The 22,704-nt window shown below is 41.9% G+C and overlaps 1 protein-coding gene and 1 long non-coding RNA gene across 15 annotated transcripts in view; one reads left to right on the top strand and one right to left on the bottom strand.

Moving 5' to 3' along the window:
• Rpap2 (RNA polymerase II associated protein 2) overlaps positions 1-22,704 on the bottom strand; it is a 64,481-nt gene that overhangs the window by 27,805 nt on the left and 13,972 nt on the right. For all 14 annotated transcript variants that reach the window (NM_001359918.1, NM_001163462.2, XM_006534900.3 and 11 more), the window contains 5 exons: positions 15,873-15,908; positions 13,294-14,227; positions 10,253-10,347; positions 8,081-8,161; positions 918-986 (listed from right to left, as the gene is read on the bottom strand). In NM_001359918.1, the coding sequence (NP_001346847.1) occupies positions 918-986; positions 8,081-8,161; positions 10,253-10,347; positions 13,294-14,227; positions 15,873-15,908 (1,215 nt within the window). The remainder of the gene's footprint in view (positions 1-917; positions 987-8,080; positions 8,162-10,252; positions 10,348-13,293; positions 14,228-15,872; positions 15,909-22,704) is intronic.
• Positions 199-3,799, top strand: A930041C12Rik (RIKEN cDNA A930041C12 gene). Its single transcript, NR_046195.1, has 3 exons — positions 199-471; positions 2,253-2,331; positions 3,615-3,799. It is a non-coding gene; the product is annotated as an RIKEN cDNA A930041C12 gene (long non-coding RNA).

Genomic DNA, 22,704 nt, shown 5'->3' with positions numbered 1-22,704 from the left:
CCAATTCAACTGGAACACTGAATAGTAGAAATAACAAAAGATTTGTTCTTAGGATTGATTAAAAATTTATATCAGAGCATTCAAGTAAAGTTATTTTCTGTGTTCTGATTTAATGAATCATGTGAGTTGTATCTGTTCGGGTGACACAGATTCCGGCTCACTGAAGCCTAAGCTAATCCTTCTCACACAGCTTTTCTTAGGACAGGGAAGGCACATGTCAGTCTAAAGTAATATCAAAGAAAGAGAGAGCAGTGCTGGAGACATCATGAGCGTGACTGAGCGTGAGCATCTGTAAGTTTCCAGTTGCCTGTGGGCTTCAATGGCCTAACCAACACCACCAGCAACAGCAGCAAAAGCAATGAGTGAGCCTCAAAAGATTTCCCCAATTCAAGCTGAAAAACACTACACCTACTAAATGGTTTTAACCCTTTTGAAAAATAGCCTTAGAAACCACCAGTGGTTTCTTAAGAGGTAAGTGAGTTTTAAATGTTTTATGTATGCTCATATAATTTACTTAGCTCCTTTAAACCTGTTAATTTTAAAATGTACATTTAGAAAGTAAGACTTATCTATTACTACTAAACACAAACTATGTCCAAAAATGAAATATATATAAAAACAGATGTCAGACAATGAAGTTCATTCAGTCTTGATAGAACAGTTAATAACAAGGAACTGTAAGACTACTGTATAAATTTCCAACAAAAGAGAAATACTTATGAGAACTGATTCTCTTAAGATGGTAGAGACACAAGGTAACATTACAGCTTCTCAAAATACAGCATACATGGAAACTACCTTACTGCACAAAAGTCAGAGAATAAGGCCCAGAATATGAAGAAGGCATTCTCCAAAACAGTGACTGTTTTCCCTCACCAAACTGTTCCTTTAGAGACAGAATCTGAATGAGTACTTACAGTAACAGCAAGACCACAGCAATTAAAGTCCACTCCACAGGTTTGTGTATAATGTTTCTATTTGATAATCTGAAAGACATCAAGATTTACCTTTGAGTTTAAGTTTGTGATAAGAATTATAATTTAATGTGTCAAAGAAGCAGCATTCTCTATCTATTTATTCCAAGTTCCCAGAGCAATACTTGTAACCAATGGGCATTCAAATCAGTATTTTTGAATTTATTATCTCATAGCTGTCTTTACTTAACATCTGAATGAAACTTTAGAAAATTTAACATCTACTAATTTATCAATCCAGATTTTCTCTATAGTTTAGAAAGAATGTTTTTTTCAAAATCAAAAAAGGTCTCGCTATAAAATGGAAGTACAATATAATAGTCAGCTAATGAGGACATTAGTGCAGCTCTGTCACTCACTTCTGTTATGGACTCTGATATGTACTAACATTAAAACTTTAAGCCAGGACTGGTAGTACACAACTTTAATCCCAACACTGGAGAGGCAGAGGCAGGGGAATATCTGTGAGTCTGAGGCTAGCCAGGTCTATAAAGCTTTTTTTTTTTTGTTTTTTTGTTTTTTGTTTTTTTATTATGTATTTTCCTCAATTACATTTAGAATGCTATCCCAAAAGTCCCCTATAACCTCCCCCCCCACTTCCCTACCCACCTATTCCCATTTTTTTTGGCCCTGGCATTCCCCCGTACTGGGGCATATAAAGTGTCCAATGGGCCTCTCTTTCCAGTGATGGCCGACTAGGCCATCTTTTGATACATATGCAGCTAGAGTCAAGAGCTCCGGGGTACTGGTTAGTTCATAATGTTGTTGCACCTACAGGGTTGCAGATCTCTTTAGCTCCTTGGTTACTTTCTCTAGCTCCTCCATTGGGGGCCCTGTGCTCCATCCAATAGCTGACTGTGAGCATCCACTTATGTGTTTGCTAGGCCCCGGCATAGTCTCACAAGAGACAGCTATATCAGGGTCCTTTCAGCCAACGCTTGCTAGTGTATGCAATGGTGTCATCGTTTGGAGGCTAATTATGGGATGGATCCCTGGATATGGCAGTCTCTAGATGGTCCATCCTTTTGTCTCAGCTCCAAACTTTGTCTCTTGTACTAAGGTCAAATCTAAGTGGATCAAGGAACTTCACATAAAACCAGAGACACTGAAACTTATGGAGGAGAAAGTGGGGAAAAGCCTCGAAGATATGGGCACAGGGGAAAAATTCCTGAATAAAACAGCAATGGCTTGTGCTGTAAGATCGAGAACTATAAAGCTTTTAAAAGTCTAAACTAACCAATCTTTGAGAAGGGTCAGCAGCCCCACTTTTCTTCACAGGCTTCTGTGAAGATCAGGTGTATAAAAGGCACACATTGGCAGATCAGCTTTCTGTCACGACTTGCCAGCTCCGACACAGGTGAGCAGAGCCGTCCCTCTTTGGACATCTCCACCTGGTTTCTCCCTCTCTCTGTGGTATCACTTGCCAACCTCTTAACTCCGAGCAACCAGGGCTTCTGACCCAAGTCTCTCGTGGTCTCTGCAGACAGTCTTATGACACCAAGAGCACTATGGGCTGACACTCTCAAACCTTCCAGCTCCAGTCTGGACCTCCTTCCTGAATTCCAGTTTCTGTATCAGACACATGACACATGCAGCATGAGCACACATGCCCCTTGTGTCTGGTAGGGCTAGGCTGCTCTGTGCCCCACACAGTTCCACGGCTCTGACCGCGGGCGGATCTCTCCTCCTGACTTCCATTACTTTCCTAGGTTTATCAGCACCCTAAATGCTCAATGACTACATCAGGCTCACTCCTGTTCTCAGGCTTCGTTTTTAACTTTATATGTATGGGTGTTTTTCCTGCATGTGCGTCTGTACTCCATTTGCATCCAGTGCAGGCCAGAAGAGGGTGTCAGATCTAGTGGAACTGGAGTTATAGATAGTAGTGAGCCACCATGTGAGTATTAAGAATTCAATTCAGGGGTGGTGGCACACACCTTTAATCCCAGCACTCAGGTGACAGAGGCAGGTGGATCTCTGTGAGTTTGAGGCCAACCTGGTCTATAGAGTGAGTTCCAGGACAGCCAGGGCTACACACAGAGAAACCCTGTCTTGAAACAACAACAACAAAAACAACAACTACTGCAACCATGGTTAAGTCGTTCCAATAAATTCCAAATAAAAAACATTCACATCTATATAAGACACATAAAATCTCACACACACACACAACACACAACACACACACACACACACACACACACACACACACACACACACACACACACACACACAGTGAACTCAGGCCTCCTGGAGGAGCAGTAAGTGCTCTTTACCATTGATCCTACCTCCAGTCCCATTTTCAGGTTTCTTAAATTTTTCTTTTTTTTTTTATGTGCCTATGGTATATGTTGAGTCTGTGTGCTACGACACATGTATGAAGGTCAGAGTACAATTCTGTAGAGCTGGGTCCTACTTCATCTTTCTGTAAGAGTCTAGAGATCAGACTCATATCAACAGCAAGTGCCTTTTGAACTGCTGAGCCATCTTGCCCCTCTGATCAAGCTCTTCTGTTGGATGATCTCAGATAGGACCAGTTTGCTCCTGATCTCCCATTAGCCCTTTCTTTAAATGCATCTCCCCTTGCTGTCTTTCCCCACCAGGTTATCTAACACCAAAGCTTCTCATTCTGCTTTTCAGCTTCTTGGAAGAAATGGAGACCACTGGACAAGAGAAGAGTCACATAACAATACTAAAACGTGCGGACAGCCCTTTGGCCGGATGAGGCACCACGAGATAAGGGCTGTTTGTTCACTGTATTGTAGCAAACAAAATGGAATCCAGTATATAACCACAAAGAGTTGAATAGCAGGAATAAAAATGACAAAACAACCTCTTGGGTGGTTGTGTGTATATCTGTGCATGTGTGAGAGAGGATCTCATTATGTAGCCTTGGGCTGGCTCACCCCTGCCTCTGAGTACTGAGATTAAAGGTGTGCACCATCAGGCCTAGAATTCTGTTTTGAATTTTTGTTTTTTGTTGTTTGTAAACCTTCAGGTAACACACATTTAATATTTCATGAGTCCATTTTGTCATGCAGGAAAAACAATGTAGCACATGTGTAATATCTACCACTATTCCAGGAACTGGGGAAACACAAGGAAGGGTTGTGATAGTTACCTTTCTATTGCCCTGACAAAGTGTCACGACCAAGGCAACTTACAGAAAAGTCTATCGGGACTTACAGCTTCAGAAGGAGAGACCATGACCACCATGACTCGGAGCTTGGCAGCAGCAGGCATGGCATGTCCCTAGAGCAGTAGCTTAGATCTTACATCTGATCCTTAGCAGGAGACAGACAGCTTACCAGGAATGGCTTGGGCTTTTGCAACCTCAAGCCTCCACTCCAGTGACACATGTCTTCCATCAAGGCCACATCTCCTAATCCTTCCTAAACAGTTCTATCAATCAGAGACCAAGTATTCAAATTCATGCACCCATGGGGGCCTTCTCATTCAAGCCACAGATACTGTGTTTTTATCTCACAGCATTTCTGTTACATTATCTGGATAGCAAAGTTTCACTCGTTTTCATATTACTGATCCATAGAATTTCTACTATATATGCTAAATAAGTATGTTTACTTTGTATAACTAATAATTAAAAAACAAAAGGGGCTGGAGGGATGGCTAAGGGGTAGAAAACAAGGGCTGCTCTTCCAGAGAACCAGGTTCAATTCACATGCCACGTGGCTCACAGCCATCTGTAACTCCAGTTCCAGGGCATCCAATTCCCTCTCTCGCTTCCCTGGGTATTAGGCACATTATTTAAAATGTATACATGTTTAGAACAGTAGTCTTGATTCACCACACAGGTAATTTAAAGAGGATTTTAATCCACCTCTGCTCAGATAAGAGTCTTAACCTGCTGGGCAGAGCCTGCTCTGTGCTATGCCAGGTGAGTGGTAACAGACAAAGTCCACTAGGGAGTGGGTAGATAGGAGTGGGCAGTTCTCTACTCAAGCATGAAAAGTTCTTCAGAGAGCCCTAAATAGCCTCTCAACTCTGTATGCTGAAATCACCTAGGGGGCTTTTAAGCTATACTGCTGTCTGAGCACAACCCTAACTAATCAAAAGACACCTGGTCTCCAGGGATCAAGCCACACACTTGTAGTTGTTAAATGGCTCAAGAATGGCTGTTCTACAAGCTCTTCGTATTGATGACCATTTCAAAAAGAAAAATATTGTTATTTATATCAACTTTTCCCCATTGGTCAGTATTGATTAGAAGGAGATCTCCATAGTAGTCACTACCAAGTGACTTAATTTTTTCAGAGGAAACAGGTTATAGATCACATTGTCCTGTCAGAAGCACAGGGTTCCTTATTCCCTGGAGCACCTGACATCTCCCTGAAGGTAGTCAGGGAGATTAATCTTTATTGGAGCTATAGACCCCAAAATTAGAGCATAATTCTATAGTGCCCCCTACCAAGGTAATGCTTACTTTTTGGTTTGTTTCTCACAGATGACTTTATTAAATTTCAATCATATGTAACAGTAGAAAAAACACAAAATAAGATCTGTATACTCCTTATTATTCAGACAACAATCATCTGACCATCCATGTTTCATCTCCACAGCTCCATACTTAACTACCACACTACTAACTTGGATAATTTTAAAGCCAATAGATCATTTAATCATTTAATTATTGTGACTAATGAAAAAAGTAATTGGAAGGGGTCTGGTTGCAAAATAGGAATGACAGAAAAAGTGATAAAATAAGTTTATACATTAAAGGGGACATTTGAGGGGGCTGGAGAGATGGCTCAGCAGTTTAGAGCAGTGACTGCTCTTCCAGAGGTCCAGAGTCCAACCCCTAGCTCACAATGTGTAAGGGGGTCTGACGCCCTCTTCTGGTGTGTCTGAAGACAGCTACAGTGTACTCACATACTCATATAAATTAAATAAAGAAATCTTTAAAAGTGCGGGGCATTTGAAAGTGACTTTCGGCCTATCTGCAGTCTGTGTGTCAGGACTGAAGAACCACTGAAGAGCCTCTTGTCCTGGCTAGCGCATGTGTCAGAGGAGCTTCATCAGTAACATAAGTTGCACAGTAGATTCCTTACACAAGCTTTCACAATAATCCCATTAGGCTCTTTGGGTTTTTCAAGTTTTGGTCTGGTAAAATTACTGGTTTTCAACGTAATACACTTGGAAGTCCTCAAGTATACTCAAGAATACTCCCATGTCAAAGAATGTCCCTTTGATATGTGCATGAGAAAACCACACAGGTGCTTGGACTATACATTAGGAAAGCTGCCAGCTTAGGGAATGGAAGCTGTAATGCAGTGCTAATAAGTTAGAGGGGTTCTGGGGTCTGTCCTAACCTGACCCTCAGGCATGCTAACTGCATATTCTACCACAGAACCACATCCCCAGACCACATGGCAGACTTACTACTCTTCATATTTCAGCTTCTCTCTCTGTCTGTCTCTGTCTCTCTGAGACAGGGTTTCTCTGTGTACCCTTAGCTATCCTGGAAGTCACTCTATAGACTAGACTGGCTTCAAACTCACAGATACCACCTGCCTCTAATTCCCACGTGCTGGGATGAAAGGTGTGCTCTACCACCTGGCTTATATTTCAGCTCCCACACCAATTCTTTATGACAGTATTCCATAAGTAGCATCTTCCTAATCTGCAAGGCAACCTCCTACCATAAGCTTCAGAACCACTGCTATGGTCCTCCCCTGAGGTTTATTATGCCTGTCATCATTTTCCAGCTTTACTGAGGGATAGTGGGTAAATTTATATGTGACTATATATCTATATTCACCAGAAAAAAATGGGCTGATCAGCACACCTCTCACCTTATGTAGTTTCCTTTGTGTGTGTGTAGCACTAACAAGAGCTATTCTTTTAGCAAATTCTCAGCCTAGTATGCAACACATGAAAGCAATACATGTTTCCCACTGTAGTTAATAAGATGCTTCAGGAAAAGACTATATCTGAATGTGTGTTCAGGGCCTAAACACAGGAAGTAGATAAATACTGTCTAGTAAAATATTTGCCTGTGGAAAACTTAAGTTGTAGGAAGAGGTGACTAAAGAAGAAAGGCAGGACACGTGAAGTGGAGGGAAACACGGGCCTGAGAACACACTTGCCCTTACTCCTAAGTCCTGTTAGGGAGCTCACAGTGGAGCCCCGACTGGTGAATGAAATCTGATGCAGTGTCAGGTCTCTGCATTCCTCTCCAAGCTCACGGTGCTGTTTGCTGAGCTGCCTTTTCCTCTGCTTTGCTAAGGTTTGCTGAGTCGGAGCACCTTATGATACAGTAGAACACAAGGTGACCTGACACAGGAGTGCTGCAGAAGACGCTGCAAGTTCTCCTCGAAGATTCTCTAGAGGACAGGACTTGGCGGTGGCAGGGTATATGCTCATGTGTCAGGTCTTGAGTCTCACTCCCATTCCCCCACAAACGTGAACAAACATGCACATGTACACACGTGTAAGTATGTGCACACACATACATGCCTATTACTAATTTCTTATATATGGATATATGTGAGGTTTGTGTGCATATATGTATAAAGGGAGGTCTCTGTGTGTATATGAGGAGGTTTGTGTGTGCATGTGGGAAGGTGTGTATGTGTGTATAGGGAGGTCAGAGGATAACCTTAGGTTTAGTTCTTCAGCTGTTGTCTACCATTTTTCAGTTAGGGTCTCCTCCCTGTGGCCTAGAACTTGTTAAGTAGCCTAGGCTGGCCAGCCAACAGGCCTGCCTCTACCTCCTCAGCACTAAGATTATCCGCACACAATCATGCCAGCTTTTTCATTTTTTAAAGTTAGCATCTGGGGCTGAATGCAGGTATTACGCTCACAAGGCTGGCTTCCTACTGACAGAGTCATCTTTCTTCATCCTAAAATTTTCCTCCTAAATGAAGTTACTTTACAAGCAAGCTATCCAAAGTAAAATGTGTCAGAACTCGAGACAAAATGGAGATGTATTCAACAGAATCAAGAAGAAGAAACAGCACTGAGTCTAAGATGAGTCCACAGAGGTCAATCCCTTCCTCTGCTCATGTTCCCATCCACCTGTCACTTCACAAGACAATCAATACAGTCAGTAACAGAGACGGAAAAATTATACCATTAACACTAACCTGAAAGTCTGAATGAGGTTTTTAAGTTCAGTGTAAATATCTCCCATTGTAATCTGAAGAGGACCCAAAAGTCCAGGCAATCTGAGGAGAAAAGAACAAACAAACAAACAATGACATGTTGTGCCTCCCTCTGGGTTTTCCTCGCCAACAGTGACACTGAGGAAGTCTCAAAGGTTAAGGTGCCTCAGGACTAGTGAGAAGTCAAGCACCATTCACAGTTAGCCCTGCTGCTTTAGTCTGTGCTACAGAGAGTAAGGCCTGGAATACAAAACCACTCTGGCTGATGGCATTTAATTCCATAGCTTCATGATGAAAGCACTGCCCTTGGACTAATCTTATCAAGACGATTTTATCTCCAAATCTCCAACTAGTGATTAACACACTTCTTGTTTCCTTGCTTAAAATAAATAAATAAATAAAATTGCAGGTTGGAAAGTTCACGGTCGATCTCTTACCTCGGAAAAAAGATTTGTAAACTTTGTTTTGTTTTTGTTTTAAACAGAAACGGGCAGTTTTGTAAGTGTTACTTGTGAATGGCTGATTTTAAGAACAATCCTTCCCATTACAGGGCACTTCAAGCCAAAGCAACGTTGAACCGAAAGAAACTTATGTTCTTGGGTGTGAAATGGGCCTATGGCCATGCAGACATGCTGATCGAGCCCACCAGCTGTGGAATGTCCAGTGGCATGGCTGTTCACAAGGGTGGAGGCTCCCTGCCCTTGTTTTAACAGCTCTCTCTTTGCTGGCTTAGGAAGGTGTGAGATAGTTTGTTTTTCTAGCCTACAATCTCACTTTTCTCCTTTATGACACTCCTATGTCACCTACAAAAATAATTACTAAAACATATCTGAAAAAATAAATCATAAGATGGAAAATTTTCAAGTGAGGAAATTCATGCAAGCCTTTCTCTTCCCCCACCTTTATAATTTTCTTTTTTCCTTTTCCTTTTTCTTTTTCTTGGATATTTTCTTTATTTACATTTCAAATGTTATCTTCTTTCCCAGTTTCCCCCACTCCTGGAAACCCCCCATGCCATTCTCCTTCCCCCTGCTTCTATGAGGGTGTTCCTCCATTCACCTAGCCACACCCACTTCCCTGCCCCCGATTCCCCTACACTGAGGCATCTATTGAGCCTTCATAGGACCAAGGACCTATCCTCCCACTGATGCATGACAAGGCCATCTTCTGCTACGTATGCAGCTGGAGCCATGTGTACTCTCTGGTTGATGGCTTAGTCCCTGGGAGCTCTGGTTGGTTGATATTGTTCTTCATATGGGGCTGCAAACCCCTTCAGCTCCATCAGTCATTTCTCTAACTCCTCTATTGGGAACCCCATGCTCAGTCCAATGGCTGGGTGCAAGCATTTGTCAGGCTCTGGCAGGGCCTCTCAGGAGACAGTTATATCAGGCTCCTGTCAGCATGCACTTCTTGGCATCCACAATAGTGTCTGGGTTTGGTAACTGTATATGGGATGAATCCCCAGGTGGGACAGTCTCTGGACGGTCTTTCCTTCAGTCTCTGCTCTACACTTTATCTCCATATTTGTGCCTGTGAGTATTTTGTTCTCCTTCTAAGAAGGACTGAAGCCCCCACACTGTGGTCTTCCTCCTTATTGAGCTTCCTGTGGTCTGTGAATTGTATCGTGGTTATTTGGAGTTTTAGGACTAATACCCACCTATCAGTGAGTGCACTCCATCTGTGTTCTTTTGTGATTGGGTTACCTCACTCAGGATATTTTCTAGTTCCACCCATTTACCTAAGAATTTTATGAATTCATCATTTTTAATAGCTGAGTAGTACTCCATTATGTAAATGTACCACATTTTCTGTATCCATTCCTCTGTTGAGGGGCATCTGGGTTCTTTCCAGCTTGTGGCTATTATAAATAAGGCTGCTATGAACATAGTGGAGCATGTGTCCTTGTTATATGTTGGAGCATCTTCTGGGTATATGCCCAGGAGTTGTATAGCTGGGTCCTCAGGTAGTACTATGTCTAATATTCTGAGGAATCGCCAAACTGATTTCCAGAGTGGTTGTACCAGCTCATGCAAGCTTTTCAAATCATTAAAAAATGTTCAGAATTCAAGGTTAATATTTATAAATTGCAAATTCATAAAATTACTGAGTTAATTTAAATCTCTTAAAATGCCAGAACGACACGTCCATACTCACACTTTGCTCAGTTTTTCAAGAACAATCCGTCTTCTAATCTGGTTCTGGGAACTTGAATCTATCAGCGGGAAGCTGGGGTCACGCTGAAGCACACTCTTAAAGCAAACAGAGAAACTTTTTTTTTTTTTTTTAAATGAGTAGAGCAGTAACATTAACTAGAAATGTGTACTCTTCTAGTACAGAAAAAGACTTGAGAACTGAACATTTAAACCTGAGCTTCATGCCGGCCATCTGCCCTCCTTGGAGGGTAGTGGTCTCCTCTGCAAACTACTAAACTTGCTATAAAATATAAAAGTATATTTAAGGATTAACGTAAGAATTACGACTTGTGGGAAAGTGTTTGCAGAAAGGGGGAAGGTCATTCCAGTGAACTAGGGATGAGAGAACTGGAAGGGAAACAAACCAACCCACAAACAAGCTAGCAAGGTAGTAAGAAATCTGGGCTGAGACCCTGGAGAGGGTAACTCAGGAGAGCGCTGGGCTAAGCCTGGAAGAAACAACTCAGATCCTGAGAACCTCAGCAGAGTTTCTAATGGAGTCACAGGTCAGGCATGCCAAAGGAGGAGGGTTATGGGTAATGCTCCCCAGTGGAAGGACAGACTTGGAAGGAGCACGCGCTGAAGGAAAACTGACTCTTGAGGACTGCTGCCACCACTGAGTCCCCTCAAGTCCTGCTCAGGTATGGTGACGTGGGTGACTGGAAATCTCTAGAGGTAAACAGATCATCCTAGAGGATGCTAACAATATCCTGCATCTCAGGTTTCGAACTCACGATCCTGCTTTAGCATTCCAAACACTGGGATTATAGGAACACACCACTAGATTCAGCTTGTAACATGTTAATATACAATGTTTGATGTCTAATAAAATAAGACAATAGCAAATTTTTATTACTGTTAAGTGGTATACTGTATGATGCTATATAAAGACATTTAACATTTTCAATGAAATGACAGTTAAAACTTTTAGCAGACAACTGGAACTATATATATGAAAGAGCCACCAGATGCAGAACCGAGCAACAGAGCATTTCTAAGCACTCATCAAGCAGGGGTGCAGCAAGGGCCACATTCTCCCTGGTGACACTGTGACTAGTGTCCATCATGAAGTACAGTACCTGTCACTGCAGTCATGGCAGCTGGGTCTATGGGAGCGGTGACCACTTCATCATAGAAGGCCTATACCAGATCCTGGCCACACTTCCCTCTTACTGCATGTGGCTTTGGTGGCAGAGTATGTAAGAGGTGGAAGGCTGGCTGCTGTTGGGAGCAGCCTCAGTAACCATCACTCAATGCTGGGGGACTTTTCAGTGATGCAGCTGCGGCTACCCAGCCCATCGGTAATCCTAGCATACTCAGTCTTACAAAGTGGACCTAGATGGAAACTTCCCTTGGATTGTGGATCCTTATTCAAGGTAAAAAGACATTTCTTTTCCATCAGGAAAGTTACACAAAAGGCAGGCTTGGGGCTCATGGGGCACAGGTGACTCGGGGCTACTACACTTGTGCAGTGTATATGCAGCAAGGACTACAGGGATACACAACAGCACGGATGCCTAGAATCAAACCAAACAAAACCACATGGTATTATGAAACAAACTGGACAAATACAGGCTGTTCAAAAACTGGCCAAGTAATCTCCACTACTATGTCTGACAGTAAAACTGCAAAGGGGTCAGGGGCAGACACTGATGCTCAAGTTTCCTTATAAGGAAGGAGCACCTCCTGGTCTGGACAGTGATGTCATGGGGTGTTTAGTGTAAATATTCAATAATCCGTACACTTGATATTAAATGCCAACACAAAGCTGTAGAGTGTTCTACAACAAAGTCATAGACTTCAGACACTCATTTCTATTTTTTAAGGCTTCTTAGTGCAAAACCCAGTGAGTAATGGTGGGTTATACAGCTCACAGGGAGAGACTAGTGTTTCTTTTAGTTTAATCTAAGTTTTGGATGCCGTCTAATATTAATAGAGATTAATTTGAGATTTCAAATATGGGTCCAAAGCTAGGCAAAAATTCTGTAAAGATGCAATAAATTTCTCTATTTTTTTTTCTAGCTCCATGTTACCTCTCCAAATCTCTAAGTGCATTTTTAATCTTAGGGCAACATCACTTACAACTTAGTAACAATTATATGGTAAAAATAAGACTGTTACCCACTCTTTTCGTTATGCCATATGATTCGCAGATAGTACATATGAACCAAAGATACGAACTGCAATGTTACACAGTCCTTCCTTCCTTCCTCTCAGCATGCACTCAGCCTTTATGTATGACTGTGAGCCAAGTTATCAGTTATGTGACACACTCTGAACAAGTGAACAATGCAAGTTCTATTTACAGATAAGTAGCATCAAAGAATTAACTTTAAGAAGCTAGCAGATGACAGAGCAGATATTCAATATCTATATCCATTTCTTCCCAGTAAGTTCCTTTACTGAATTTTCATCTGTAACATTTCATCTTGTAAGCTTGTGAGGTGTTTTGACATGTGTGTGTGTGAATTCACAGGCGTGTGAGCTTGTGAGGTGTTTATACTCGTGTATGCGTGCATTCATGGGCATGTGGGGGCCAGACATCAATGCTGCTAGCAGTCTTCCTCTATCGCTTCTCTACTTCAGCTTTTAGATATAGTCTTTTACTGAACTTGGAGATGTCCCCTTAGACTGGCTGATCGGGGAGCCCCTGGAATCCACCTTCTGGCAGTGCCTAACAGATACATCCAGTGGGTAAGCTGTGCTTAGCTTTTATTAGTGCTAGGAATCTGAACCCAGGTCCTCAAGCTTCCAGTAAGCCACCCCCAGCCATATCTGTAACATTTCAAATGGACACTGCAATTAACCTAGAGAAACATCTGTCTAAGTAACCGACCTACTCCACTGCAGTCACCTAGAGAAACATCTGACTATCTAAGTGACCGACCTACCCCACTGCAGAGCGAGAGGCTCCCAGGTCTGCTCTGCAGAGTTCTCTCAGTCTGAGCAGCCTGAAACACCCATCATGAAGACATCATGAAGACACCCATCATGAAGACATACCTCTTTAGAGTCCTGAGACTTGGTAGTGTCTTCATTTAAAACACAGCGCCCTCTGTAGAACTCCCTGACCCTCAGGTTCAGCATCTCCGTTTCCTTTTTCAAGCTCTCATAACTTGGCAGTGGCTTAATGGCTGTGTCTGAGCCTCTAAAGGGCAGTGTTGCATCTAGGGTGTTCTGAGCTTGACTCAGGGCAGGACCACAACTACCTGGGTCACAACTTATGTCATCTTCATCAAGTTCTTCATCAGGCTCAGAGGCTGAAGAGGGTTTCAGACACACAGAATCGTGGTTCTGGCCATATAAAAACTTCAGTGTTTCTTCTGTCTTCCATTCAGTCAGAGTGTCCGACAGAACTCGGAGTAAATTTGCCTTCGCAACCTCAGGACGCACGTGTACCAAACCAGAGGCTGACCCAGAACCTGGATTTGACTTGGCAAATTTGCTCCTGAAATGCTCAGCACTCTTCTTGCTTATGCCTACAAGCGTAACTTGTGATACACCGTGTTTATGTTCAGAAATGGCTGAAGTGTTAAATCTGTCACACAAAGGGCCAGGTGAAGAAATCTGAGTACTTTCTTTCTTTAAAGGACGTTTACAAGTGGCCACTTTCTCCTGACTATCTAATCTGCAATTATCCAGCTGCTCGGTAACCTCTGACACGGTCTGCTCTCCCTCCTTGGAGTCCACGTTCTGAGCAGCCTTCTTTCTCATGATGCTGCTTTTTGTGTGCGGCTGCGGTCTTGTATCCACTGCCTTTGGTCTGTTTCCTGGTAGAAGAGAAGAAACAAAGCCTTGCTCCTCCTCATCACTGGCTCGCTCACTCCAAGAGCTGGAAGAAGCAGGGTCACACTGCGCCTCCAAGGCGCCGGAACCGTCAACATCTGCTGCTGTCACGGCATCTCGGAAGAACTGTACTACTTCTCCAGAACTGCCGCTGTACAAGGAGAGACCACCAAAACCATGTCAATGGAGACAAAGCTTCCCACAGGGACGCTGGGAATTCCCACGGTAAGAATTTCTGTCCCTCAGAAACAGCCTTACATTTTATACTCTCACACTGACATTTCAGAAGGCTTTCATTTCTCCATATTTAATACACATTTGACAGAATTCTTTTCCAGCTTTCCTTTGCCTTTTCCTAACATTTTACAATTCTTAAAGCAGTATAGCAAACACCATAACCCTCTAAAGACTCTATCCTACTCAACAATTTTGAGTTTTGCTTGAAAAAATAGTTAATATTTTCTTGTTCTGGCTGACCATTATACAGAAATTTTCATGTAATGAAAAAATACAAAAGTCATAACGAAAAATGAAGTTGGCACATCAACATAGTTCAATGAGAGATATTTAAATCTGAGCGCTCATGAATGCAAACAATAAGATAACAGCTGTCCCATGGTTGCACATTTTGATTTTCAGATTCAGTTTCAATCACATTAAGAATTCTGAAGGAGCAAAGGCAAAGCAGAAGTTCCTCCAGCTCATGTTGAGACAAACAAGCACCCATGAGCACTCAGAGTTTGAGGCCTAGTCTAGAAGCACATGGTGGGAAGGAGTGAAGGCCAAGCTAGACAGCAAAGAGCTGAAAACAAGTCCTAGTGGGACACAGAAACTCATCAAAATTTCCAAAATTCCAGGATCACATATATTTTTTTTAACCAGACTCTAACCTACATCATCAGGCAAGTAACTTTTGGATAAGAAGAAAAGAAAGTTTAACTTTAAGAAACTAGATTACAGGCTAGAAAGACAGCTCCGCAGTTAAGATCACTTGCCCTCCCAGAGGACCTGGATTCAATTCCCAGCACCCAGGTGGTTCACAACTGCCCTTAACTTCACTTCCAGGGATTCAACACCATCTTCTGACCTCCCTGTGCCCGCTGGACAAGCATATAGCAAATCGACATACATGCAGGCAACACATATAAAAAAATAAATGAAAAGCTGAAAGAAACTTTCATAGTCTTTATATCCCATTCTGTCTCTTGAGGTTTAAAGCAATGACGTTTTATACTAGGTTAAAGCCAGAAAGGTGTCCATCAATAAACAAGGATCTCTTATTTGTACTCAATACCCTGTGACTAAGGCAGTGATTAGCAACCAGGGACATGTGATCTGAGAGTGAAAGGACCTGTCCTGAGAGACGGCTGGAGCTGAGCAAACACCACCATGAAGAGCTGTGAGGTGGGACTGGCAAAACCAAAAACCAAAAATCTATAGTCTGCGCTTCATATTGATATGTAAGATATTCTTTCAAATGATCAACACATTAATATCTTAAAATCATATAAAACAAGACCATAAAACCCTTTCTCCAAATACAATTGGCACGACCTCACCAACAAAGGAGTGGTGTCTGAGAGAGAGGCTATGTTTGTGTCTATTTCAACAGCTTCAATTAGACTTCCCCAGTGGGACAGCTGCACGATAAATCAGACAGATCAAACAAATCATCTTTCCCTCACAAAGGAAAATGGTGAACGTGTCACACGTTTCTTTGTAGCACACAAGCACAGGAAGTCCAGGCGATCACACCACCTGGCCCACTCAGGTCAGTGAAACTGACTGGAACGAACCTTTGTCCTTTCTTCAGCAGCTGAAAGTCAGGAGGCCTGGAACAAAAACACAGAGAGAAGAAACTGAAGGCAACTGACCCAGCTTGCTTGAGTTTACTACAGCTGTACTGCATAACAAATATAATTAAAGGAGTATTTCAGATGAAGATTTCTTTTTTCTTCCTTAAGGAAACAAACGAAAAAGGGGACAAAGTACTGTAAAATACATGCACAAAAATCTGGATTTGGTGGTTTTGTTTTTTACTTAAAATTTACTCATTTTCAAAACTAAGTTCAAATTCCATGCACACAGTACCGCTTCCCTTGACAAAGGTAAAATCACTCTGCTCCCTAAATTGTAGTCACTGTGAGCTCCAGTCAACATGGTTGTCAGGTTTTCTTTATTGTCAGAACTGTTATCTACGTGTTTTACTTTACACATGCTTAAGCTGGGTTCTTAACTGATCCACCAGCTCTTCAGACAGAGACTATATTGTAATTCTCATCTGGTCACCCTAACTTCTGAGACAGCCATGATGTTAAACTGTGTTCGTTTTGGTTTTGAAGGCCTTGAACTCATAAAGGCCCAGTGCTGGGAGGAAAGGTGTCACCACGCCTGGCTTTTTAAAAAGGTGTTTTGGTTACATAAATATCTGTGTCCTGAGTGTGTGCCTGGAGAAGTCAGAAGAGGAGGTCAGACATCTACAGACAGCTGGGAGTTACATGTAGTCATTAGGATGTAAACCAGGATCCTCTGCAAGAGCAGCAATGTGCTCCTAACCACTGAACCACCTCTTCAGCCCCTGCACTGATTAACTTAGCCCTGAACAATGTGGGTATACATTGTTTGACCACCATGAACACTGAAAAGGCAAATACAGGGCTGGAGATGTAGTTCCGTTGGCACAGCTTCCCTAGCATACTCCATTGCCAGCACCACATTAACCAGGTAGTGGGCGATGGAGGCAGGAGGATCAGTAGTAGCAATGTAGCAGTTTCCTCTGAGAGAAACATTCCATCCTGTAGCGAACTTCTCAAACTAGATGATCAACAGCTCAAAACAGAAGTCCCTGAAACTGACCAGATTCACCAGGTCTCTCCCTGCTTAAAGGTAAATAATGAAGCCTGGAAGAGAGTCACTCTCAAACAAACCAAGCTGAAATGAATGCTATGCTATGGCAGACCAGAACAGCTGCCTGGAAGAAGCAGAGACCAGCCCAGCTGCCTGGAAGAGCTTTAGAATGGGTCACCTGGAAAGGACACTTTCCAACTTGTTGAGCCTTCTCCAGGTTCCTGGCTTCTGTGAGCTGTCACCCAAGCAGGAGTCAGCTTTGGTAATGGAGCTGATTTTGATCATTTCTGCTCGTGTTAGTAACCCTCACCCACATCTCTGTAATAATACCAATAAGACACACTGGGTCACTGTTTGACTTTGGTCTGTTCTGGGTTCCCTAGCTGGGATGTACAGTAGGATGTGTGTTGTGTCTCCCCAGAATGTCTTGTCACAGGGTGACAGAAGTTCAAAGCCAGCTGGGGCTGCTTCAAAGGAAAAAGTGGGGCAAACAGGGGGACAAACATGACAGCCAGTGAGTCCATGAGGACAGAAAAAAATTCAGAGTACCTATGAAGGAACTACAAAGAGGCTTTCTTTTACAAGTAATTTTTGTGTTGGGGCTGGAGAGGTGGCTCCGTGGTTGATAGCACTGACTGTTCTTCTAAGACCAAGATTTAATTCCCAGGACTCACATGTCAGTTCACAACTGTTTATAATGCCAAGATCTTACACAAATACCCTCACACAAACATATATGCAGGCCGAGCACCAACACGCCAATGCGCATAAGAAAAAAAGAACAGAAAAAAAAATGTAGTTTTTATGGTGCTAGATTTTGAACCCAGGGCCTCATGCACACTCGGTAAATGTTCTACTATTTAAGTTCCTTCCACAATTTAAGAAGAACCTTTAAGCACCAAATAAACAGAAGAAACAAAAAGAAATATAAAGGTCTAGAGGCACAATACAGAGACATCAAGCCACCAAATGTAAATCTTATTTAATGACCCAAACAAGGGTGTACTAGGGGGTTTTAAAACTGCAAAACAATTTTAAGGCCAAGAACAAAACCCCCAAACTTTTTAAATTAAAGTGAAGCTAATGTACAGATGAAACTAGAACTTACTTGAATTTTGATGTTTCAAGACTGCCAATTTAAAACGTCAGGCCCAAGTGTCTCCCTCTACTGTGATCACGGCACTGACTAGCTAACTCCCAGGAACGCCTGTACTTGGTTTAGTGCAGACACAGGAGGCACTGCAGGGATGGCTCTCAGCCCTCCTGTCCTTGAAGATGGGAATTACGGCTGACTTAGGCAGTCTTTCCTACTACATCCTTCACAAGTTCTTACCATCACAAAGCACAAGGAATGAAGCCGTGACCGCTGTTCCAGCCATCTCTGCAGCTCTAAAGGCGATTTCCCCATTTTCCCTTGGCCCACAGAAACAGGCCTTCCCCATCTTCTCAGCTGTCCTGGTTCCCCTGCTGCCTCTGTTCACTGAGATCAATCCAGAGTCCTCACTTTAGTTTGATGATGTTCAAGACTGTAAGTGGTGCTCCTTGGATGGCAAATAACCACCACCATTCTACTGGTTACTTGAAACACTTACAGTGTAGACACTTTCCATACTTTTTACTCTTCTGATCTATACCTTTATTCATCCCACAGATCCTGGCTAGTTTTATGTCAACCTGGCACAACCTAGAGTCTTCTGAAAGGAGGGAGTCTCAATTGAGAAACTGTCTCCATAAGATAAGGCTGAAAACAAGCCTGTATGTTTTCTTAATTAGTGGTTGATAGGAGAGGCCCAGGCCATTGTGGGTAGGACCATCCTTGAGTTGGTGATCCTGGGTTCTAAGAACAGGCTAGCAAGCCATGAGCATCGAGCCAGTAAGTAGCACCCTGTAGGGCCCCTGCTCGACTCACGTTTGAATTCCTGCTTTGCCTTCCTCAATGGAATAACTAACATTGGTGCGATGTAAGCCAAATAAACAAAGCATTTTCTCCATGAGTAGCTTTTGGTTATAGTGTTTAATCATAACAGTAGTAACCCTAGCACAACAGGCTTTCTGGCTAATATGCTAAAATTTATATATATATATATATATACATACATATACATATACACACATACACACATATACATACATACACACACATATATATACACATACATACAGTATATATATATATATACACACACACACACACACACACATATATATACACATACACATACATACAGTATATATATATATATATATATATATATATATATATATATATACACACACATATATATACAGCATATATATATATATACATATATATATATATGGTGTGGTGTGTGGGTGTCCACGTGCCACAGTGCATGTGTGGAGGGCACAGGCAACACTGTGGAGTCAATTTTCTCCTTCTACCTTCACATGGACTCCGAGAATCCAACTCAGGTCAGCAGGCTTGTAGGGTGCCCTAGTTTCATTCCTGTTGCCGTTGATAAACACCCTGACAAAAGTTAACTTAGGATAGAAATGACTATTTGGCTCACAATTACAGGTTACTATGATGTGATTACTCCATCACTGTGGAAGTCAAGGCAGACACTTAAGGACACATCCCCCGTCACGAGCAGGAGGAGAATGAGCACATGGACCTCTGCTTGCTCATCTCTAGTTAGTGCTCAGCGAGTCTTCTCTACTCTTACACAGTCCAGGATCCCAACCAGAGGGTGGTGCTGCCCACAATGGGCTAGTGGCCATGATAAAGTTGTCCTACTGGGGGCTGCAGACATGACTCAAAGGGTAAAAGGGCTTATACTAGCATGAAGATAAAAGCATAAATCCCATGTAAAAGCTGGGTATAGCTATGTGCTTAGACATAACCCCCACTGTGGGTCAGAGACAGGAGGGGTGCTATGCTACAGCTTGCTGGCTGTCAGCCTGGCTCCATGTTCAAACCCTGTTCCAAGGGAATAAGGTGCAGAATAATAGAGCAGAATACCCAATATACATACATGTGTATATCACATATATGCATATATCACATACCACACACAAGCATATATCACACACACACATACCACCTATGCATGCTGTACACATACATATATTGCATACATGCATGTCACACACACATCACACACATGCACACATTACACACATATATGTATCACACACAAGCATGTAACACCCACATGTGCATATATCATACACATGCAATTACAGACACATTTCATAGAAAATTTTGTGTCAAGCTGGCCAACTTTCACTGTACGGATTTTTTTTGAAAGGGGATCACATTATGTTGGTCAAGTTGGTCTTTAACTTCAGGTCTCAACTGACCTTTTTGCCTCAGCCTTTAGCAGTGGGGACCACAGGCTCACACTGCTGTGTCTGATTGTTTCTGATGGCAGGAGTGATGAGCAACTGTGTGTTAGACAGGTACTAGTTTCTTCCATGTCCTAAGTGCTGTGATACATGCACACCTTAAAGGAGAAAGTGCCTGGTCTGGCTCCTGGTTCCTCTTGGCTCTTAGGCCTCATTTCACATTCTGAGCTCTTTCCATCTCATGTTGCCTCTGGTGTGAGAAAAACAAATACAACAACAACCACAACCCCCTCAAAAACAAAAACAAAAAAATCAGAAACCAAACCCCAAGGACATCACTTTTGGTATGTTCTGCTTGCAGGCTCTGAACGTACTTTACAAATCTTACTGTCCTTCTCAACCTTGACACCAGCTGATACCCTGAGTGACTAACACCTTTGTTGGTCCCTAACCTGTGAAATGAGGAATGGTACCTACACTACAACTGACATTGTTATGTGCAGTCTTGCAGAGAACAAGACAGAATACATCATCCTTCAATTCTTTCTTGGATAAAGCTAAAGTTATCTTTTGTGTTAAGATGGCTATTTCTCTCTATGCTGAGTATCTTCTTCCAAGTTTATGTTGCTCTGGTGATAATTCTGAAAGCACAGTTAGAAAACACAAACCAGCAACTGTCCTACTTAAAGAATGCTTTCAAAATGGTGGTTCATAAAGGCATTCTCATATTTGCACTAAAGTGAAAGTTAGTTGATTAATGTAATTGTATTTATATTTTGGAATTAGAGGCATGATTTAGCTTTGAACTCACAATGTACTGGAGAATGACCTTTCAATTCCTTATCCTCCTGCCTTCTCAATGCTGCCAATCGTACCTGGCTCTAGAAGCTTAACTTAAATTTTAGCAAAGTGAATCTAAAACAGAACTAATCTATGCCCCAAACCTCATGTAGATATGTTTGTATATTTGTGTATCACTTGCATCAACACAACAGTGCTCCTTGCGGTAAGACTCAAGTGTATTTGAACACACTGAACTCTTTTTCCTCTGCTCCGACAGCAGGGGTGTATGCTCAGGAGGAGGAGGAGGAGGTTATAAAACCTGTTCCTCGGACGCTTTGGCTTCCACCCTGAGATTGTGCATGTTTACTGCTTACAACTGCTACTGAAAAATCCCCAACTCTAGGCCACATGATGCTTTTAGCTCTGTCAGCATTGATTTTTTAAAAACAAAATTTGCTTTTCAACGTGTGTCCTTCCTTATTTAGATTTAGCACATAATTCTAGAAACTTTTGTCTTCCCAGGTCTGTCAGACTCTACATTTACAAAACCATACAGGATTTATAATGCAACCACAGACTATCTACAAAGCACAGTATTTCGGCACCAGAACTGTATGTGGTCTGTTTGTGGCCACCAGCCTCGTGAGCAGTTTCTAAGTCCCAGTGTGAGACACATCACACATTATGAACCACACAGCTTTAACTCGGGGTTTTGCCTCTGGCAGACTATCAGGAGACATTTTTGTAAGCACCATCCCCCAGTACTTAAGAGTGCATTTTAATTTTAGATACTTTTTTCCCTATAATTATGACTCTTCCCAACTCTAATATATCAGGAAGAGAAATAGTAAACTTGGGGATTTTAAAATCTAATAAATGTATCCTCATATTCACAATAATCTATTTGAGATCAAATTGGGTCAAATTTAATATTCTGTTTCCTATTAGTATATAAGACCATGATGTGTCAGGGTTAAAACACATTTAAAAATACCCCTGGCTTTTCTTCTCATTTAGAACTTTGACCCAGTCCTCCATCAACCTTCATCTTTATAAACAAAAGCATTCTAGTTAATTTTAATTCTTAAATCACAATTAAGAATTTGATTCTTGCTTATAACAAGACAGCTCAAGTCTATCCAGGCTCATGCTGATCATTAAACAGAATGTGACTAAAACAAATGCAAACTTCTACTTTTACAAATGAGGAACCATAGTCTGGGGCTAAGAAATGGTTTTCTAATAGCATTACTGAAACCCTGAGCTGGAGTAAATAAAACTGCTCTTCAAACAGCGGGTGACAACAAGACACGTGATCAGTATGACACAAAAATGGCAGAAAATAGACATTTAATGACTGTTTTTAAAGTTATATGTATATGTCAGATTATAAGATGTATTAATTTAAAAGTTTATAATTCATTGCAATAATGTATTTTTACTTGAAATGGATTTAAAATTTTTATTTTAAATTGACTATTAAATCACTGTCATGCAATTTATGTTTTTGACTTAAAATAAAAATCTCTACAATAAACACTAAGGACTGCTATTCTGAAATGCATTAGAAAACCGGTTCAGTGACACCAGTGCCCTCTAGTGGACTTACTGGGTAACAGCACAGCCACACTACAGATTAAAGGCAGCACTGTCTCATCCAAAGATGTCCTAAAACCAGCAAGAGCAGAG

The sequence above is a fragment of the Mus musculus genome, chromosome 5, assembly GCF_000001635.26.
Source record: "Mus musculus strain C57BL/6J chromosome 5, GRCm38.p6 C57BL/6J".
NCBI lineage: Eukaryota > Metazoa > Chordata > Mammalia > Rodentia > Muridae > Mus > Mus musculus.
Note: the sequence above shows the minus strand (reverse complement) of the source record. Positions and strands in the feature narration are given on the sequence as shown.